The following is a 20,714-nucleotide window of genomic DNA, read 5'->3' on the forward strand; positions in this document are numbered from 1 at the left end:
CTGCTGGACAGGTTACATAATGTGCTTTAGCAGCCTAATTGTGATTCTGGAGCCCTGTTACCCTCGTTAGCGACTGTCGTCATGCACACTCTGGATGATCTCACTACGGAATACGGATTGCATTTGTCCTCCCTGCTGTGTTGTAGTCTCACCTGAGTCACCACTCATGACTCATCTCTCATCTCACGGCCATTCACATCATTAGGGAACAAAGGCTAAGAGTATGGAATCGGGTATGCTGAGGCGGAAAGAATAGCTGCCACATTGCCTTGTGATGTACCCGTTTTTTTTGTTTGTTTTTAGGCCAAGCGCTGCCGCATGCATGCATGCACACACACACACACACACACACACACACACACACACACACACACACACACACACACACACACACACACACACACACACACACACACACACACACACGTTATGTTTAGGCACTAATAGAGAGGACTTTAACCAAAGTGCAATCATGCGTGGCCTTTTAATGACGTTTTGTGTTAATTAACCACTTAAACACTGTACTTTGTTGACCGGGGTCCCCCAGGGGTCTATACTTACTTAGTCTACTGCTTTTTTCACTCAACATCAAAACTCTTTCTCTCAACATCAAGCTCACAACTTGTCGCAACATGATGCGTTGCCGTTCTGAGCTTGTCATTTTGCTATTTTTGCCGGATGTTAGCATATTTTGGTTGAATGTTCGCCTATTACTATGCCCAGAATAGGGATGCTAGGTTTAACAGCAGAATGAGTCTCAGTAATGGAAAAGAAAACAATTGTATTCTCTGTCCAGGCGGGGCCCTTGATGTCTAGACGACAGTTGCAGACTAATCAGAACAGCATTCGGTGGAATAATGGCCCATAATTATGCCAAATTCCTCTTCACGCTCAAGAGTGGAACAAACATTTCAGTGAAAAGACTTTAATTTTGAGCGAGGCAGAAGAATACAGTCAGCCCAGGAGCATGAGTGTAGGTCATGTGATATCACCAGTGTTGAGTTACTTCAACACTAACATTTAATATATGACATAATATGAATTAAAAGTAGTGTGACGTTAAGTTACTTAATCTATGTACAGTTGTGTTATTATATGTATTATTATTATTATTATATTTGATACACTAAAACATTTTGAACAAGTGGGTTAGACAAAATAATGTCTGTTAACTGTCTGGAAGTAGAGTTGCTGGCAAGATTAACATTTGTAGTCTTTGAAAGACTAGGCCAGTGCCTGGCCTACTCGAGAACGAGAAGTCAGAAAGTGATTAATTAAAAGAACTATGGCATAAATTGTGGGAAGGAATAGTCTCTAGATTTCAGAATAATAACGTGAGTAACCTTTTGTGTTGTTTCCTGAGCAGAAGTGGCCATGCCCTCATGGCTTTCATGCTGTCCCGCCAAGAGGGGAAGCTAAACCGCCAACAAACCATGGAGCTGGGCCACCACATCCTCAAAGCACACATCTTCAAGGTACTGTACAACTAGCAGGCCCACAAACACACCTCATATCCATCTGGCCTTGAATTCAACTCCCTTCTAGGAATTTCACAGTGTGCGCTCTATGCGCATTTATAAATTATGGATACAGTGTTACCACAGGATAAGCCTTAGGATGGCGGGAGAAGCACTGAGAGCTTACACAGCTGTGGTTCTTGACACATAATACGTATGTGTTTTATTTTTTGTTTGTGCACTGAGAAATATTTCCTTTTTTTTTTACAGTTAAATTGACATTCAGGATTGATTGATTGATTGAATATTTTATTAGACAGAAATGTAAAGCAGCACGAGTACAGTCAAACACTTAGGATAACACCAAACAGTCCTTGCGGTCTTGTTTCCATTGGGGTCCTATGTATTCTGCAGTTTATGTATGTGCATGAATGTGCTTGGGTGCATTGCGTTAACTTGCACGTGTGTGTGTGTGGTCATTTGCAGGGCCTGAGTAAGAGAACAGGTGTGTCCTCTAGCGTGCTCCAGGCTCTGTGGATCAGCTGCAGTGCTGACGGCCTCTCGGCAGCCCTGGCCTCGCTGAGGAACCTGTACACGCCAAACGTCAAGGTGAAGCCCAATTTTTACTCTCTAGTACAACAGCGTCGCTTGCCAAAAACAACTGACCTACAAGCTTAACAACAAGTTAGCTTCTAGGTCAGTTCTTTTTGGCAAGCAACACCCTGTAGTGAGATTATCCTACCTGTGAATCAAATGTGCATCCTCAAAATAAGGCTTCTGATAAGGTATGTACTGGATATTAATTTGTAAAGGTAATGGTATTATTATTGCCTTCTCCTTTCATCTTGCCTGTCCCTTGCCGAGGGCTTTTTAATCCCGCTGATGGTTGTGGGCTGTGTGTTACGATAAGTATTATTATGTGTTGCTGGAAGCACTCACGGTAAAGCATGCGATCCTGGGATTGATGAACACCACCACTGAGAGCCACATAGAGATACTCACTGGTTTCAAATGGATGCATCTTGCTCTGTTGCCATTAGCTTGATCCATGGCTCATCTCTGGTGCTCTCTACAGGGAGGATGAGGCTATTTTAGACTAGCAGTAATTTAATAAACAAATGCCACGTTAATGGTAGAGCTGGCAATTTGTTATTTCTTTTTTATGTTTAATTTTGCTGGCCTCATCATGTGTACCTTCCCACTTTGTTGCAGAGGGGAGAAAATCATTGGCCTTTCCAGGAAAAGCCATTATGTCGTAATGATGTATTCTGGCTTTAAGCGAAACGATGATATATTTTTCTTTGTCATTAACATTAGTATTACAGTGGGGCTCCATCAGCTGATGCCAACCCCACTCTCTCTGTGAGTTATGTTGGGTGCATGGAGCATTACTCACCGAACGGCCTTGTTTTGTCCTCGGGGAACACAAGGGAACAATTGTTAATTGTGCCACTGTAGTTCCACTAAATACAGCCAGTAAAATTTCCTGCTTCTAATGCTTAATTGACTCCACAGCTCTGCTTGATCAAGCAATTATTATTAATTTCCCAGTCAATAATACCCCACAGTTTACTCTGTATTCGATAGAATGTCACGCCTGTGTCACTGTGTGTGTATTAGCTTTGAACAGATTTCAAGATGCGTCACATTTTTCAAAGCTAGTAGAGAATTCTTCTTCTTTTTTACTATTAGTGATACAGTTGGCGTATCAGTAATGGTCAGTTTTTCTTTCAACATCTGCATTTTGGCATCAAAAAGATGAAAAGAAACAAACAACATCTGTGTGTGTCTGTGTTGTCGTCGCTGTCGTTCTGTCAATCAGGTGAGCCGTCTGCTGATGTTGGGCGGCGCAAATGTGAATTATCGTACGGAGGTGCTGAACAACGCCCCGGTGCTTTGCGTCCAGTCCCACCTGGGCCACCAGGAGATGTCTGCCCTGCTGCTGGAGTTTGGAGCCAGTGTGGACGTGGTGTCTGAGAACGGCATGAGCCCTCTGTGCTTCTCGGCTGCCGCGGGACACCTGGGCCTGGTCAACCTGCTGTGCAAGAGGGGAGCCACGGTGAGACCTCAACGTGATGATTGGCTTTTATTGTTGCTGTCTGGTGGACATATATTTTAGTTTTTTTTGTAAATGAATGCCCTATTAGTACTTTTGAAACATGTCTAAAGTGAAAGTGGTTAGTCTGCGGGTTTTATAAATATTTAACCAATGAAAAGTATTAACAAGAGCTTGTAAGTAAATAATAACGGCATTGGAGCCATTGGAACACAGGCAAAATGTCCTGAAAAGTAATTGGTTTTGGACATATGGGTTTCCACACCGACAGCAACGAGCCTCATACAATATGTATACGAGAATTGCATACACTAAAAAGAAAGGGAGTATTTACTGGTCCGGGGAAATTACTTTTACTGCTTCACCCTGCAGATACAGTAGCTGCTCAGATGGCTTAGATGAGGGCACAGGGGAGGGTTAAAGGTTAAGCGTTTTGCTCAGAGACACTTTGACATGTAGATGGGCAAGCTGAGGGTCAAACCATCCAATTAACATACAAAATAATGTCTGCACTCAGCTTAGATGCTCCATTTGCGTTTAAAATCCAGTATAATGCAATAAGCAAGTGGAGCATCTAACCAGTGTGTGTACCATTAATGTTCATCTTTAGTATGTCCTGCACCTGGACACTGAAGCGTCCAGTGCACTTCCTTACCAAACCTTCCGATTCCCAGATGGCCTTTCTACCACTCAGTTATGGATGCTCCAAATCATCATGATTTAATTTAACTCTGAGAGTGTACAAATGTAACCAAAGCAATCCGTACTGGTCCCTTTGGTTACATTTGTATACTGTACTCTCAGAGTTACAAATGGATAGATTAACACAGAGGTTTTTACTGGGTAGGTAATTAAGCTAATTACAACGTTATTAAGACGCAAACACTGTCCCTCAATTCACTATTGTACCAACCTATTTAACCTGATTTGGATGACAGCTGTTGTGGGGTGGGAGTTACTGTGAAGTAAAGCCAATGGTATCATATATTTGGCCAGGTTGACCATGTGGACAAGAGTGGCCAGTGTGCGCTGGTCCACGCTGCTCTCCGAGGCCACCCAGAGATCATCGAGTACTTGTTGGAGCTAGAATGGAGCTCTGAGGGCCAGCAGCAGGACTGCAGTCTGAAGAACAAGGCCCTCCAGCAGGCTTTGATAGCAGCCTCCAGCATGGGACACACACAGGTCAGAGTGACGCATAATCACGCACGCACACACACACACACACACACACACACACACACACACACACACACACACACACACACACACAAACACGCACACACACACACTGTAAAAGTACTAAAATGTTTGAAAACAAGCTCACGATGCGACGCGTTGTGAGCATGTAGATTGGCTATTTTCAAATAGCCTATGTATAAAATATGGCTAGTGGTTAATGTATGTTTCATAATATCATAATTTATATCTGAAAAGTAACTAGTAACTAAAGTTTTCAAATAATTGTAGTGGAGTAAAAGTACAATATTGCCTCTGAGATGTAGTGGAGTAGAAGTAAAAGTATTGGAAATTGTAAATACTCAATTAAAGTACAAATACCTCAAAATTGTACTTAAGTACAGTGCTTAAGTAAATGTACTTACAGTAGTTACTTTCCACCACTGATGCTATGTTAAAGACTCAAGTTTCCGTCCCATGTGCCTTGTGTCTTGCATGGTGATACACGCTTGTTTTTGTACATAATATTTGTTGGATAAAAACAAGCTTTCTGTCGGCCCATGCAGGCGTACTCTGCACTGACTGAGGCTACCAATTATATGGCATGTGCCTTTCTTCCCAGCAGCGTCTCTCCTCTGTGCTTTCATAACAAATGTGTTGCACAAAGAATTTCAAAGAAGAGGTTGTTTTCACTGTGATGTGTCACATACCATGCCATGCCTGGGGAATGGGGAAGAAAATTTTAAGTGAAAAAAAAAAGAAAAGAATGGGGAAGAGATTGATTTTAGCGTTACACCCTCCAAGCACCCAGGCAGGTACACTACAGGACTCATTAGCTGGGATTTGCGATCCCCAAGCCCTGGTCCTGTTCACCTCAGAATAACAGAACCGAGCTGAGCCATCGACCTACATACTGTACACGCCCACTGTGGCCAGAGTAAACGAGAGACCCTCCAAACGCTGAAGTATTAATCAGATTGGCCTTGGCTCACATGATGCAACAGAGTCTAGGAATCAGCAGTTCTGCAGTCTTTTGTGATTAATTTATCATCTGCTAGAGAAGCATAATTTGCCTGGGCAGCTCCGTATTGATCAGCTGAAGTTTTGTTTTCGGCTGCCCCCACATAATATTCGTTTTCTGTTAACCCATTGAGACCTGCATCTGTGTCATTTTTTAATTTAAGCTAAAAAAGCATTATTTTACACTTTGGGCTATTCAAAAATAGCAGATCTACAAGCTCAAAGCGCAGCACCGAGTGCCGCGCTATGAGCTTGCATATCTGCTATTTTTGAAAAATCGTGAAAATGTTTGCAAATCTTTGAACATATATATTTCTAAAGCGAACATTTTTAACTCAAATCTTTGCTTCTGGGGGGGGGGTCCCTGGAACAAGATATTTTGATGGGTGTCCGCGGCCAAATACATTTAATTTTGGGGGTCCTTGACATGAAAAAGATGGAGCACCACTGATAAAGAAACATATGTTTTTTCAGAAAACTGTTGAGATTTAGGAGACATGTAGAATCGGCTTCAGGTCTCAATGGGTTAAATAATCAGCTCAGCCGTACAACTTCTTCAAGGTTTATTTTATATCTCATGCTGAAATCCTGCGCCATTAATCAAAGTTTCTCGTTTGGCAGGTTGTGAGTGGCTTGCTGACGTTGAATAATGAACACACCGTGCAAATTGATGGCCACGATACTCTGTGGGGAGAGACAGGTAAGGTTTTCATCCATCTTTTGTATTATCACCTGCTGGTTCATCTTGCTGGACCGTGGCACTGTAATTTTGTGCTGCCAGAGAGCAGCGTTTATCTTTGTCCTTCACCATAATGTGCTCTGTGTGATGTACAGTAGTAGTGCACATTTGTTCTGAATATGTGGACACTTTTATTGGTACTCACAATTTTGCCCTGCACTCTTCTTTCCTGCTAAAAGCATCCCATTATTATGTGGGATCAATTGTGTTTTTTTGCTATCATCTATGGTGCTACTGTGTCATTTGGTTGACCACTTTAGTCATTTGAATTATTTGAAGTCACTCTTCCTTCCCTTGTATGCATAGCCAGCTCCATTTCATGGACGAAGAACATAATTGTAATGACACTATCACTAATGACTCAGAATCTTAGACCGGTGTCACTGTTAGAGGTTCCTACTCTATATGTAGAGGCAAAAAGCCAACAGAATTGATTTTTCCGAAAGGACTTTGGATGCAGAGTAAGTTTGGGGAGCCGTCTTGATAAAAGTAGAGTGATGACAGAAAAGTGAGAGACGGGGAGAGCTTGCCAATTGGGAGCAGTTGGAGGAGACTTTGCTGTTTTAGATTGATTGTGGAAATGGTGCAGAAAGCCAAGTGGAGCAGCAGCAGGCAATATAAAGTGTAAAAGCACGAGCGAGCTGTCATTCCTTCCTTTGACTCACAAGGCTGGTTACATGAACGCTGAAAGAGAGACCAAGGTCTGTGGCCAGTATTGAGTTTGACAGAGAACGCACAGCAGGCGTCAAGTTGAGGCAGTGCAACCTTCACAGACACACACAACCGGAGAGCTTTTTTAATTATTTCACTGTTGCACATTAGGCCTGTGGTAATATATTGTACATTATCACCATCATCTTTGTCTACCAAGGGAAATTATACAACTCATAAATACCACTTTACGAACAGAACACAGCCTGCTACATTTCATCTCAAATTGTTTTCTGACATCGCTAGGAAACCCCAGGAACTAGCAGAAAATCAAACTCCACCACTGTGCTTTGTTGTTCAGGGTGGTATAGTAGCATCTGGGTTATTTTAACAACTATCCAGTAATGTATATGAGACAGAATACCAGCTGCAGAGATGCAGATTGTGAGACATACATTACGGGTAAACACTGGAGCGCTGTCGTAAAATCTTCATAATGTTTTGAAACTGGCAGACTACTGTCACAGATGTTTATGGCAAACATTGAGAGCCTTTGCTGTAAGGCCTTCATGATTTAGAGCTTATGCACATACTGTATGTAAATCACTAGTTCAGTTGCTATTATGGAAATGTTTGATGCATTGTTGTTAGAGCAAATGTGCCACAATGGGTACAAGACTTTAATAATGGTCTCTTTGTGTGTTCCTCAGTTCGGAGCAAGCTTGGATTTAAAGCACAACAAATTGTCCAGGGATGTAGGTCAGCCTATTAATAAAGAAGTTGTTTACAAAGCAGCCAACTGGTACTTATGCAAAATGAATGTATTGCTGGGCTAAATTCATTACAACCCAGGCACCAGGAGCCCCTCTGTAATGTCCTCTCATCGGTGGGACACTCTACCTGCACTGTGAAAGTACAATTTTGGTGAATAGGAATAATTTGTTCCCCAATCCAAAACGTTTGCACTTCAAACCCATGTCACTGAAATTGATTTGCCATGGTCATTTGTCCAAAGTCACGTGCCATAGCGGTAAACGTGATTTGCGCGATAGCTCTCAGCGCACGGCCCTTCAGACATAACCATTATTATGAATAATAGTATCAGTGCTCTCGTAAGTCCTCAAAGTCAAATGAGCCACCTGTAGTCCAGTATTTACCTCCCAGCTCAATTTACCTAGTGGATGTGAAATGACAGCCATGTCCCCCCTGGCATCCATTATAAACTAATGAAATGGCAGGTCACAGGTGGCAATAGGGAGGCACTGGGCTGCGACACCGCTGACCTGAAACAAACACCCTCTCCACATGAGTACATATTCAAATCTGATTCCACTCACCTGGCACTAATTCAGAACAAGCTCAGCAGAGGCCATCTCTATTGGAGGAAGCGGCCATAATGATGATAGATGATGTTGTGCATTGAATCAACTTTGAAGCTTCTGTACTTCTCTGATGTGAAGAACAAAACTGATAGACACAAATTCTTGTTGAGGTGTCCCCTTGAAAACTGGCGTTGAGCATCTACTCCAAAATAATTCCCTCAGTTAACAACCTGTCTCTGAGAAATATCACTTTGTATTTAAAATTCTGTGGAAAACAACATCCCTATGCAAATTGGCCCCTTGTGTTGTGTGTTTGAACAGTGGCAGATTGGACTGCACATCTGTGCGGTCTCCAGCTTTTAAAATCCCTATTAGAATGCAAGCAACACGCCTCTTGGGTGAAGAAAGGCAATTTGACTCTGTATGATACAATAGGCTATGTTTTCCTAGGCATCTGTGAAGGAATACGACAGCACTACAAAGGATTTAGGGGAAAGATTAATAGATTCTTCCAGAGGTGCATAGGCCTAATCCTTTTGATATAGAAATACATCTCACAAGGTGCAGGACAGAATGAGGTGGCTTTTTTTTGTCATTAGAAAAGGAGAAGCTTTGTACATAATGCAAAATATTATCATACTCATCAGAAATGTAAAATATAGTGATCAACTGAAGTTGTCAAGACATTTTATATAGCATAAGCATACACTTCTTATCACCATGACAAATGAAGTAGCCAGAGGGTAGTTAAGTGTATATTGTTTTTGTCTACTGTAATTATGGTAAGAATCAATTTAAGTGTATATTGTTTTTGTCTTCTGTAATTATGGTAAGAATCAATTTAAATGATAACATCTCCTTCCCTTTGGTAGGCTTAAGGTTTAATGAATGCGGTGTTTAGTGTTCTGTTTGGTTCTCTTCCATTATTCACAGTGTGGTGGTTGCTTGCAGTGCTCTGGCATCAATCATTCATACCAGTGTGGCTATTCTGTGGCAGGGAGGGTTTTGCACAGTAACTGCACCGTGTTGCTGAACACACCTACTGTAGTATGACACTGAAGCCAGCAGCATTCTGCCCGAGAGACGGGATTCATTGCTCCTGAGTGAAGCAGAGGGGTGAAACATTCATTCATGTGTGTCCCCTTCATGTTTTTAGGATGGTGATGTCCTTCAGGCAGTGATCAGTTCAGTCACCACTTTGGTCCCAAACATCATCTTGAAAACGGCAGGCTAGATTGCAATGGGATTTGCTGTGCACCTTTTATGCTCCCTGGAGGGTGGACTGGTTTGATTTTGGTGACCTAACGGCCTTTCCGTGCCACCATTAGGTCAAAATCTCTGTGTGCACATAAATATCTCAAAATCTAATGGGTGGATTGTCAGTGACACTTGTTGAGTGCATTCATGCTCCCTGGAAACCATTTGACCTTTCCTCTAGCACCACCCTCAGGTCAAAATGTCAACTTTCCTCATGAAATTATGATTATGAAATATATGTGCGAGTTCAAACCATTTTTGTGTGGTTGGGTGTAAAGAGCGTCATGGCCTCAAGCTAGCAGGGCTTTTAGATTCTTGTGGCTTGTTGACTAACAAACCATTCTTGTCTTGAATTTCACATTTCCAAATGACAAATTCCTAACCACTTGCCCTATATTTTCATTTAAACCAATCAACTCATTTCCAATACAGAGGCAAATTATATACCCGATTTATTTTATTTTATTTGGAATTTGTAAATAAAAATAAACATTCACAGAGTGATAACACATGTTAAAGAGGCTATTTTGCACCGATATGAATACAGGTGTGCTTTGAGATTGTGAGTTTGAAAATCACTGGACTAAATGATGAACTCTTCCAAGTTATTATATATGTTACAGGGAGATTGGAGAACCAGGGAGATTGAAGAAGGAGCGCTTGTTTTCAGGCAATTCTGTAAAACCAACGCTAGAGGGCAATGCAAGCCAGGCTAGAGGGAGGGTGTGTGTGTGTGCGTATTTGTGCGCACACGCACACGCATGCACACACATGCGCGCGCATGCCCGCGCACACACGCATTGTTTTAGTTTCTCCCTGACACACACACACACACACACACACACACAGTGATCCATGAAAAGAACTATTCTGTCCCTATCGGTTCACAACTCGGACGGCGCTAATTCGACTAGCAGAGCATCGGCCGGTCAGCGCGGGCACTCGCGCCGCGAGGGCGCGCCTCCTCGGCCTCAAGCTCTGCTGAGTCGGCGCGCCTCCGTCATGGACAATAAATTATCACGTGTGCGTGTGAACGCGTGTTCAGCGTTCCCCTAGCGTAGCTTCCTGGTTGCTACGTGGGGGGGAACAACAAAAGACAGGTCCGCGTCGCATCAAAGCCCCGCCTCGCCCCGAAGCCCTGTGCCTAAAAACGAGCGCTCTGTCTTCAATCTCCCTGGTTCTCCATTCTCCCTGTGACATATATACAGTACCAAGAGATCAGGCACTGTGACCTCTCTGTCGTGTTTGAATGACTGGTAGTTCAGTGACAGGACATTCTTAAATGTTTAGCTGGTGAATCTTGGTTATCACAGTGCTTCACAGAGTCTCCTCTTCAAGACGGTTTCAGTAAAGCTGTGTTGGTGGGCTTGAGATGTTGACAAGAGCTGACATATCGCTTACAAAAGAAACCAAGAAGATATCAATCTGTCCTTCCTGTGAAGGGAGCCGACGGGAGGGAGAGAGCGATGGCAAGACACTGTAGTGTAAAGATAAATATTTAATAGATTAGGCTGACAAATCAAATTATAGCTCTGAGCAGCTAGGCCAAGTACTGGTAAAATGTGAACGGCAATGGGCCTGTAGAGCTTTCAAGTATGAAGGGGGATTTTGACCTCAACGCACAAATCACTTCTCAATCACAGGACCTGTCGATTAGTTTGTCCAGCGTAGTCCCAGCTGCTACTGTTCCCCAGAGCATACTGTAGATACAGGCTTAATTTATGGCCTGCTGTTAATTATTGGTCCGCTATTCTTATGTGTGGGGATAGTCACATTTTGGCAGAGCAGATGGAGGGAGGGGCTGTTTGGCTATGATGGCTCTGTTCCATCCAGATGGATGATGTCAGTCAGCCACAGAGGCTTGATGCCTTAAATCTCTGGGATTAGAGAGAGGAGTGAAGCTCGTTTTCACCGTGTGGATATCTCACTCTTCTTGGACACCGGGCATTCATCTTGAGACGGCTCCATCTGCTGCCATTGCTGATTAATTGTGAGCATTGAACGTTGGAACAGCAATTTTTGGGGGAATGGCTCACATAAGCATTATTTAGGAGATTTGGAAAATGAGAGCCAATTCATTATTGTAATTCAGAATTTTGTTAAACAGTTTTGAATCCGGTTAATGGTTGCTGAAACAAAAACATGTAGGCAGGGATTGGTGTTCAGCATGAAAAAGTGGTCTGGCTTTGTTTTCTATTATCTCTGGTTATCATATCCAGCTGAATGCATAAAATGACTCCCACATTCAAGTCTTTGAGCACAATGCACTGCTGAAGCTGTCTGACTTGAGGCAGGATGTTAATGAGCGTTACATAATCGTCTAGTTTTAAACTAATTTAGCACAAAACATTAAACTGCATTTCTCCACTTTAAAATTTAAACAGCATTTGCTTTGTAAAGACGAGGGTTGGAACTGTAAGCAGATCACCAGGTCACCAGGGTGTCGGTGGTCTGACGTCTTGTGCACTTCCAGACTATTGTGTTAACAATGATGGCCTATTCTTAGATCCCTCACCCCTGTATTGTATCCAGTGTTCCTTTCTAATCTTTTTACCATACACACGTTCGCCTCAGCTATACTTAGCATACACTGTAAAATCCTCAGTGTGGATTTTACAGTGTACAAGTGATATTTCGTGAGACTGGGTTACTGTAAGTTCCAACCCTAGTTCACAACTAACTAAAGTCCTTGCATTCTTCTCTTCCTTTCTTGTACCATCTAATAAAAGTTGTAGGCACTCCACTCCGCGTGATGCCTAACAACACCCTTAGCTGTTCTAAAGTCACTGTAAACTCTCTTGGGGCGTATTGCTTTTATAAAATGGTTGCCAAATATGACAAACATGAAAATAAGACATACCGTATCCCAATTAAAACAGTCTTTAATAACAATATCACCACAAGAATAATTTCTACAAGAAAGTAGTCCCTGACTACCTGCACAAACAAGGACGTTGCTACAGTATGAAAACTCGGTACCTGCTTTCCAGGTGTGTGCTTGTAGAATATTTTTTACGACCAGACTCAGCCAATCAGTATTAAGCGCCGGGCTATCCATTTTATAAAAATGTATAAACCACTGACGACTGTGTTATGGTCCTTTTCCCTTCCTCAGCCTTGACAGCGGCAGCAGGCCGGGGAAAGATGGAGGTGTGTGGCTTCTTGCTGGAGCAGGGGGGTGTGGTACAGCAGGTCAACCGACGAGGGGTGTCCCCTCTGTTCTGTGCTGTGAGACAGGGACACTGGCAGGTGAGACATGCTGAATGACTGTTCTGGCTTACACATTATTTCTCTATCGACACTAGCCCAAACTACTTGTACACAATTATACTTTACCAAGAGGCATGTACAGTATTATTGACGGGAGTATCTGTGTACTGTTTGTACAGTGTTGTATATTATATTATCTGGGTGTGTCTTCTAATGTTTGTCTGTGTCTTACGGCAGATTGCAGAGTTGCTGTTGCAGCATGGTGCTGACGTGAACATAAGTGACAAGCAGGGCAGGACCCTACTCATGGTGGCTTCCTGCGAGGGCCACCTGAGCACTGTCGACTTCCTGCTCTCTAAAGGTAAGCTGACAGCTCGCCCACACTAATTTGTCTACACGGTGGTTACAAACCAGAGAACATTCATTAACTACACTATATTTGTTGTGGATTAGTTTTTTCATGTCTATACTTCTGCCCACAGGTGCTTCGTTAACTTCGATGGACAAGGAAGGACTGACGCCCCTGAGCTGGGCATGTTTGAAAGGACATAAGAATGTGGTGCATTTTCTGGTTGAGAAAGGTGCGGTCATCGACCACACAGACAAGAATGGACGGACTCCCCTGGACCTAGCTGCGTTCTACGGGGATGCAGAGATTGTATGTGATCATTAATTGAAATCTCATTTGACTGAAAGATGCTCATATAACCCAGATGAGAAGCATGGGCACACACAAACTGCTTACCAAACACCTAATCTACATGTGCAAATGCAGAGTCTTTGTCTCACACACACACACACACACACACACACACACACACACACACACACACACAGGTAATTTTTTCCCCCGATGTTCCGATGTTTTTGTCATTAATATTTTCACTGATTGTGCAATTGCTGCGCAGCTGCAGTAAAGGTGTTTATTTATTTATGAGAAATCCACAAAGATTGCTTGTTTTTCTCAACAATCTCTCAATAATACTGAGTGAAATTAAAGTTATCTACCACTACAATGCCTTCCAGAGAGACCTATGAGCTCAATTAATTAATAAATGATATGAATGACTCGAGGCGAGGCTCGTTGTTAATTTATGGATCATGATGCAACGGTTAGGTATATAGCTGATTTTTATGGGCAATTGGGCATAGGCTACTACAATCTTCTAAGCTACTTGTATATCGCTAAAGAAATATATATTAACGTCTGTCTGAGTGAGACGTTAATTTGACATCTCCACGCTGTTTCTGAGCGGAGAAGTGCTGCTTGGCAGTCGCACGGAGAATACCAAAACTCTCGCCCCAAAACACAGTCGCCCCGGAGCAAATCCGGCGGTATTCACAAACGTAACTTCAGTAAACTATGCCTAAACCTACCTAACCTTATTTCTAAACGTAACCCCATTAAAACTGTGGTAAATGTTCTAACCTTATCATCAAACAAATGCAAGAACCGTGGGTCCGCGAAAAATAATGGGGGTGAGCGTGATTTGGGGCGAGTTTCATTTACTTTCACTTTTCATCAGACGCGGACAAGATGGTCAGTCAGATGAAGGGATTCCTCTTACAACTTTGTAAAGCATTACCCTTACCTTGGGCCGTTCATTTTGCTCTCAGCAAGACTTTGTTCATAACTAAAATACAAGGACACAGTTTTGTTGTGCTCAAAGCCTCAAGGCTGAGTGACTCGACGCTCAAGTTTTAGAATCCCATAGTTTAGAATAGATCCTATAGTCCGAAGGGACAGTTGTGGGTTTTATTGTTTGTTGTTGGTTGTCAGGGCGATTTCACAACCAATCGATGGACGGGCTCTGCATGGGCACGTCTGTTGCAGGATGCGGTGACAGCGTCGTGTCAATGTAATATGAAAACAAACAAAATCAATTGACCAAAACCCAAATCCTAAATTTAGAAGTGCACTACACCCCTTATCATTATGTATGAAAATGTTTTGAAAATGGCAGATCTACAAGCTCACAACGCACTGCATAGCAACATGTTGTGAGCTTGTAGATCTGCTATTTTCAAATAGCCAGTGGTGGAAAAAGTACTAAAATGTTTTACTTAAGTAAAAGTATCAATACTGCAATATAGAAATACTCTGTTACGAGTAAAAGTCTGGAATTCAAAATGTACTTGAGTAAAAGTACAAAAGTATTGGCATCAAATTTCAATCAATTTCAAGTTCTCAAATGTATAAAAATCTTTTGAAAATAGCAGATCTACAAGCTTAAAAATATTCAAAGTAACTAGTAACTAAAGTTTTCAAATAATTGTAGTGGAGTAAAAGTATAATATTTGCCTCCACCATTTGATGTAGTGGAGTAGAAGTAAAAGTATTGGAAATACTCAAGTGAAGTACAAATACCTCAAAATTACAGTAATTTAGTAAATGTAATATAGTTACTTTCCACCACTGCAAATAGCCAAAGTTTAAAAAGGGCTGAAGACTTGTGGTTAATGTATGTTTAGTAATAATATTAATAATTCAAATCTACAAAGTGACTAGTAACTAAAGTTTTCAAATAATTGTATTCATGTTTATTTGTAATAATGTGATTGCATTTTATTTAAATGTTCTCAATCTTGTATTCTTAACTTTAACTGATTCACTGCCAATCACGTAGATCTACGCGAACGAAAAATAAATAAATATATATATATTTATTTATTTTTCAATTTCACCCAAAGACTAAGGAGATATGATTTTTCGAAGATCTATATCCACTTCCTTGTTAACTTAAAACTTAAAAATTCTGTATCTCGGCTCCGGAGTACTTTTTCTTTTTCAATATAAAATCTCTGGCACTGGCTAAAAAAATATGAAAATACCTCTGGCAGTTAATGGGTTAATGAAAAAAATAGGTTTATATGTTTTTGAATTTTATTTTTTATTATTTTATTTCATTACAAAATATCGGCAATCTGTGGTCCAGGACTCTCAAAATCGGCATCGGACCCAAAAATCTGGCATCGGTCGGGCTCTCACTCTCTCTCTCACACACACACACACACACACACACACACACACACACACACACACACACACACACACACACACACACACACACACACACACACACACACACACACACACACACACACACACACACACACACACACACACACACACACACACACACACACACACACACACACATCCCTACTTAGCCTTAACTGAAAGCATCACTCAGTAATTATTGAATGCATACTGCTTTGGATTAGCCCAGCTCTCCACCACAGGAATGACACTTTATTTGAATGAGTTCTTGTCTCAACTGGCACTGCTCTGTTGTAGGTCCATTACTTGGTGGAGAAAGGAGCTGTGATAGAGCATGTGGACTACAGTGGGATGAGGCCTCTGGACCGGGCTATAGGCTGTCGGAACACCTCCGTGGTGGTGACTCTGCTGAAGAAGGGTGCTAAGCTAGGTAAGAACTCCGCACATCATTGCTAACACCGTGCGCTTGTATAGCCTACTGTAGATGCATGCATTACCTTTCTATAGAGCCTGCAGTACGCAGCAAAATCCTTAGTGTTGATTTAAGTCTTAGTTAAATTAACACTTGTGTATGCATGAATAGCCTACTGTATTCTATGCACCCATGCTACTGTATACAGATAGGACATGTTTAGTCAACAAGTTTGTTGCTTAGTTCTGAATGCCCACAAAGACAGCTGTTAGTCCCTTGAGGGTCACTGTTCCCCCAAGTTCTCTTGGTCTTGGAAGGATGGGATTGTTGCCTACATGAGTTACTAATGTAAGTGTAGTTCAAACTAAGATGAGAGTAATGTCAAGGAATGAGGTCATCAATCTTTGTTCCTTTCTACTCTTTCTTCTGTTAAATGTCAATAGTACAGAGCGGAGTATGTGTCCCTCCGCTCCTCCCTGAGGTTTGCTGCTAGGCTAATTTAAGAATGTGACTTATCACCTAAATGACATGCGCTGGCCTATCTGGGCCTGCAGCTTATCTGTAGTGCAGTCTGCCGTGTCACCAAATTGCTAATGGTACTGTATACATCTCTAATTTCTTTCAGAGCTCTGTTAACAGCGTATGCTGTGTGTGTAGTGCTAAGAATATGTGGGGATTCTTTCATAAATCCTTAAGTACACATACAGTAACTGCAAAATGGCCTCATTGTGTATGACACTTGAATATAATATCAATTCATTCATACAGTATATACATGTATGCATGGTCCTTGTGACACGTTCCCTTTTCTTTTACTGTGACTGAATACTCTTTGCATGCATTCCTTTTCAATCTCTTATCGCTTTCTTTCTCTTAACTGCTTTCAATAACACTAAGGCTACAGAACGTCACCTTATGATCGATCAGGTACAATCTTTAGGTAACTCTACTTCGTACCAATTTCCACTGAATATAGTCACGGTCATGGGAAGAGACACCCAATATAACACGGCCTCCCTGTGTCTCGTTGGACAGGGAATGCTGCGTGGGCCATGGCAACATCCAAACCTGACATCCTCATCATCCTCCTTCAGAAGCTCATGGAGGAAGGCAACCTGCTTTATAAGGTACTGTATGCCACTGAGTTCAAAGCTACTTTCAAACTGTTGTCATGTCATTATAGGTGAAATATTTCCAAACAATTTAATGTATTTTTAAAGATTTGCAGAAATAGCCAACCTAGATATATTCCAAATTTTCAAAGGTGACTCCTGACATACAATGATGCAAGCAAGCAAGATAAATTACTGTAAGCGACAGCACACAGTGCAGCGATGACGTCCACCCCTCAAATATTGTTCGCTCTGTCCCTATTTGAGCAAGTTTTCACGGCCCTGTCCCACCACCAGCCTATTTTTATTGGTCGAGATGTGTACCTTGTTTAACGCCCATTTCTGAAATACAGCTATTTTGATTGTCAGAAGCTTTAGAGTGAAGGAAATTGGATGTTCAAATGGCAGTGGTGGACGGACAACACAGTAGCTTCTCTAGCTCACTTCATATTTATATTTCAGGATTGTTCAAACAGTTTAGTGAGACCTTCACTAAAGGTCTCACTAAACTAAAAACTACAGTGGTTGTTTTTACAAAAAGGGCAAGCTCACTACGCGTCCAAAGGAGGCTGTGTGCACGCGCACGTTCTGTTGATGAAACTGAGACATTCCTCTCCTCATTAGTTAGTCATAATAAGTTGTTTACAATTATGCCCCTAGTTATTTTGATTTGTTCAGACTAGTCTCATTATGACAGGCAACGCTACATATCAGGACAGTTTCGCGCACAATTCTGTCGTCTTCGCTTGCTGGCAGGCTGTCAGGAACCGGTGTATCCTGTTCCTGTGTACCATCACAAAGACTCAGTCAAACATTGTTAGGTGATGTAACAAACATCAGTGTGGGCTGCTTATTCAAAACCAAAATGAAAAAGCACTGTAGTTTAATTCGGCACCAAAAAGAGAAAAAGTCTATCTATATCTTTTTTAGCGGCTCAATGGACGATGAATGTCCTGCTCGGCTCGCACAAGGAGCCATGATTGATGGCTGACATTTAGCTGATGGAGTTTTGTGGCAGAAAGGGCGATCCAGTCAGGTGTATGTGTGTGTGTGTGTGTGTGTGTGAGATGTTTTATTTAGGTGGTGTATATTTGTGTGATGGATGGGGAGGGAGGATTTGAGCTGAGGAGTAGCTCATCAAAGTATCTGGCAAGCGTCTTCGCCTCCATCCCCACCTTTGCCACCCTCCTATTGGTTGTAGCCTTTCCTCACTAGTTGCTTTGTCCTCCATGTGTCCTCCAGAAAGGGAAGATGAAAGAGGCGGCCCAGAGGTACCAGTACGCCCTGAGGAAGTTTCCTAGGGAAGGCTTTGGTGATGATCTGAAGGCATTTAAAGAGCTGAGGGTCTCCCTGTACCTCAACCTGTCTCGCTGTCGCAGGAAAACCAATGTAAGCCTCTCCGGATCCACTCCACTACCATCTGTCCGGACTCATTTAGAGCTGTACTTCTTCTCCTACATGGTTTATCACTTGAACCCTAACGTCCCTATTCTCGGCATGTCATAATAGGCAAGCATTGTGAAAATAGGTGATCTAAAAGCTCAACACGTTGCGAGCTTGTCGATCAGCTTTTTTCGGTTAAGAGATTTGGTGTAGAGGGACAAAAGGAGGGGACCAATTAGGTCAACAAAGTACTGTATATAGGGTTTAAGTGGTTAGTCACTTCAAAAGTAAAAAGACATTCCACTGTCAAGAGTATTTGATTTGTCTCACCAGTGTCATATGAATATCACGGGACAACAGTAAATAAGGAAAGCCTAGAATAGGCTATTTCACTGGTTGTTTTGAAGTGTTGCACATAACATAGACCTCAGATGTAAAATGGTTGAGCTGTGAGGGATTAAATGGGCTGGACAGTGGATTCTAAAGGTTAGGCAGTTGCACAGCCCTTTTGACAAGTGCCACTTGAAAATAATGATGTAGTTTCAACCGTCTCAAGGACTGAGTAGAATAATTAAGCAACTCTGAGATGTGGTGCTGAATAAAAAATAAATTGTTTAGAGAGTAGATGCAAAACACCACTCTGTGGTATTTGAAATATTTACTTTATTACGGAAAAAAAGAATATGCTACAGTCTGGTCAGATCATCAGAAAAAAGTATTGCAATTTCTCATTTATTTTTTCAGTTCAAACTCCATCATTATGTCAAGCGGTATGCAGCAGCTCTGGCCTACAAACTAAACAGATATACAGTAACACTTTACAATGCACTGGAAACCACCCCACGTATAAATGATTGATCAACTTACGTACTGTAGGCTCTGTTATGTCAGAAAAAAACAGTTTTTCACGTCCCCACAATACAATTATAGGTTCATGTTAAAGATCTTTAAATCCCTTCCTATGAAATTCAAAGGAAGTTTTCACTTCACACCATTTTGAAAACTGCACTTTTAGGGAGTTATTCGCGAACCCTAACTCAAAATATAGCTATTGAGCCAATTGTTTGCTACTGTATTACTAACTGAAGCCTTGTAGAACGCCATGCTTTGAGCCAAAGGGGTAATTCATGCTTCATTCATTATTACAATAGACTTGCTTGAGAATTGGAAGGGTAACTTTATGTAAGGGATAATTGTACACTACCGTTCAGGATCATTAAACACCTCTGCTTTGCCTGTGTTTAAATCAACCTGTCGGGTGTTATTTCTCAACAACTATCGGCGCGGCAACAATTATCCCACTTATTACATTGCTACTTAATAAATAAATTAATAAATTGACCCAAAAGTAAGTCCAGCACACACGGTCGCCTCGGAAAACAAGGAAGTGTTGATCAAATGGAATTAATTTTCGGTCTGTTTCTCGCTTCAAATGTTTTCAAAAACATTATTGAGAGCAAGTTTAGTTGTAAATGACATTGTGTGTTTGTTTACATGGCTGTCATGTTGGATATAGCATAAAATTCAAGCAGCGCAGCAGGTGGTCTGAGTTTTTGATTAGACAGCGGTCTGTTATAGAGCTCATCGATCATTATTCAGAAATAACACACCGCTGAATTCAGCAATTGACCAATCAGAATCAAGCATTCAACCAAGCCGTGTAATAATGTCATGTATTGATTGTCTTCTCCCTGCAGGATTTTGGCATGGCTGAGGAGTTTGCAACCAAGGCACTGGAGCTGAAACCCAAATCCTACGAGGCCTACTACGCCCGCGCCAGGGCCAAGAGGAGCAGCAGGTAAAGCCATCTAGCACAACCCCAGGGGGGCACACTATAGAAAGTAGGGCTAGGCGATATGACTTATTTTTTGGATTCTCTTCATTCACTGTAAAGGAATGTTATGCAAACAAATATTCT

General features: G+C 41.8%; 1 protein-coding gene across 8 annotated transcripts in view; it reads left to right on the forward strand.

The window, feature by feature from the left end:
* The window catches only part of tanc1b (tetratricopeptide repeat, ankyrin repeat and coiled-coil containing 1b), a gene marked incomplete at its 3' end in the record, with an annotated part of 133,343 nt that overhangs the window by 109,070 nt on the left and 3,559 nt on the right, over positions 1 to 20,714 (forward strand). For 4 of the 8 annotated variants that reach the window (XM_080456950.1, XM_080456952.1, XM_080456951.1 and 1 more), the window contains exons 14-25: positions 1,367 to 1,475; positions 1,944 to 2,066; positions 3,280 to 3,516; positions 4,510 to 4,695; positions 6,331 to 6,409; positions 12,794 to 12,927; positions 13,126 to 13,249; positions 13,371 to 13,546; positions 16,187 to 16,319; positions 17,337 to 17,428; positions 18,656 to 18,802; positions 20,494 to 20,594. In XM_080456950.1, coding sequence (XP_080313076.1) covers positions 1,367 to 1,475; positions 1,944 to 2,066; positions 3,280 to 3,516; positions 4,510 to 4,695; positions 6,331 to 6,409; positions 12,794 to 12,927; positions 13,126 to 13,249; positions 13,371 to 13,546; positions 16,187 to 16,319; positions 17,337 to 17,428; positions 18,656 to 18,802; positions 20,494 to 20,594 — 1,641 coding nt within the window. Of the gene's footprint in view, positions 1 to 1,366; positions 1,476 to 1,943; positions 2,067 to 3,279; positions 3,517 to 4,509; positions 4,696 to 6,330; positions 6,410 to 12,793; positions 12,928 to 13,125; positions 13,250 to 13,370; positions 13,547 to 16,186; positions 16,320 to 17,198; positions 17,242 to 17,336; positions 17,429 to 18,655; positions 18,803 to 20,493; positions 20,599 to 20,714 lie in introns of those variants that run through there. The other 4 variants (XR_013934948.1, XR_013934949.1, XR_013934950.1 and 1 more) reach the window with 2 other exon arrangements.

Source organism: Gymnoscopelus braueri (genome assembly GCF_963280865.1).
Source record: "Gymnoscopelus braueri genome assembly, chromosome: 18".
Taxonomy (NCBI): Eukaryota; Metazoa; Chordata; class Actinopteri; order Myctophiformes; family Myctophidae; genus Gymnoscopelus; species Gymnoscopelus braueri.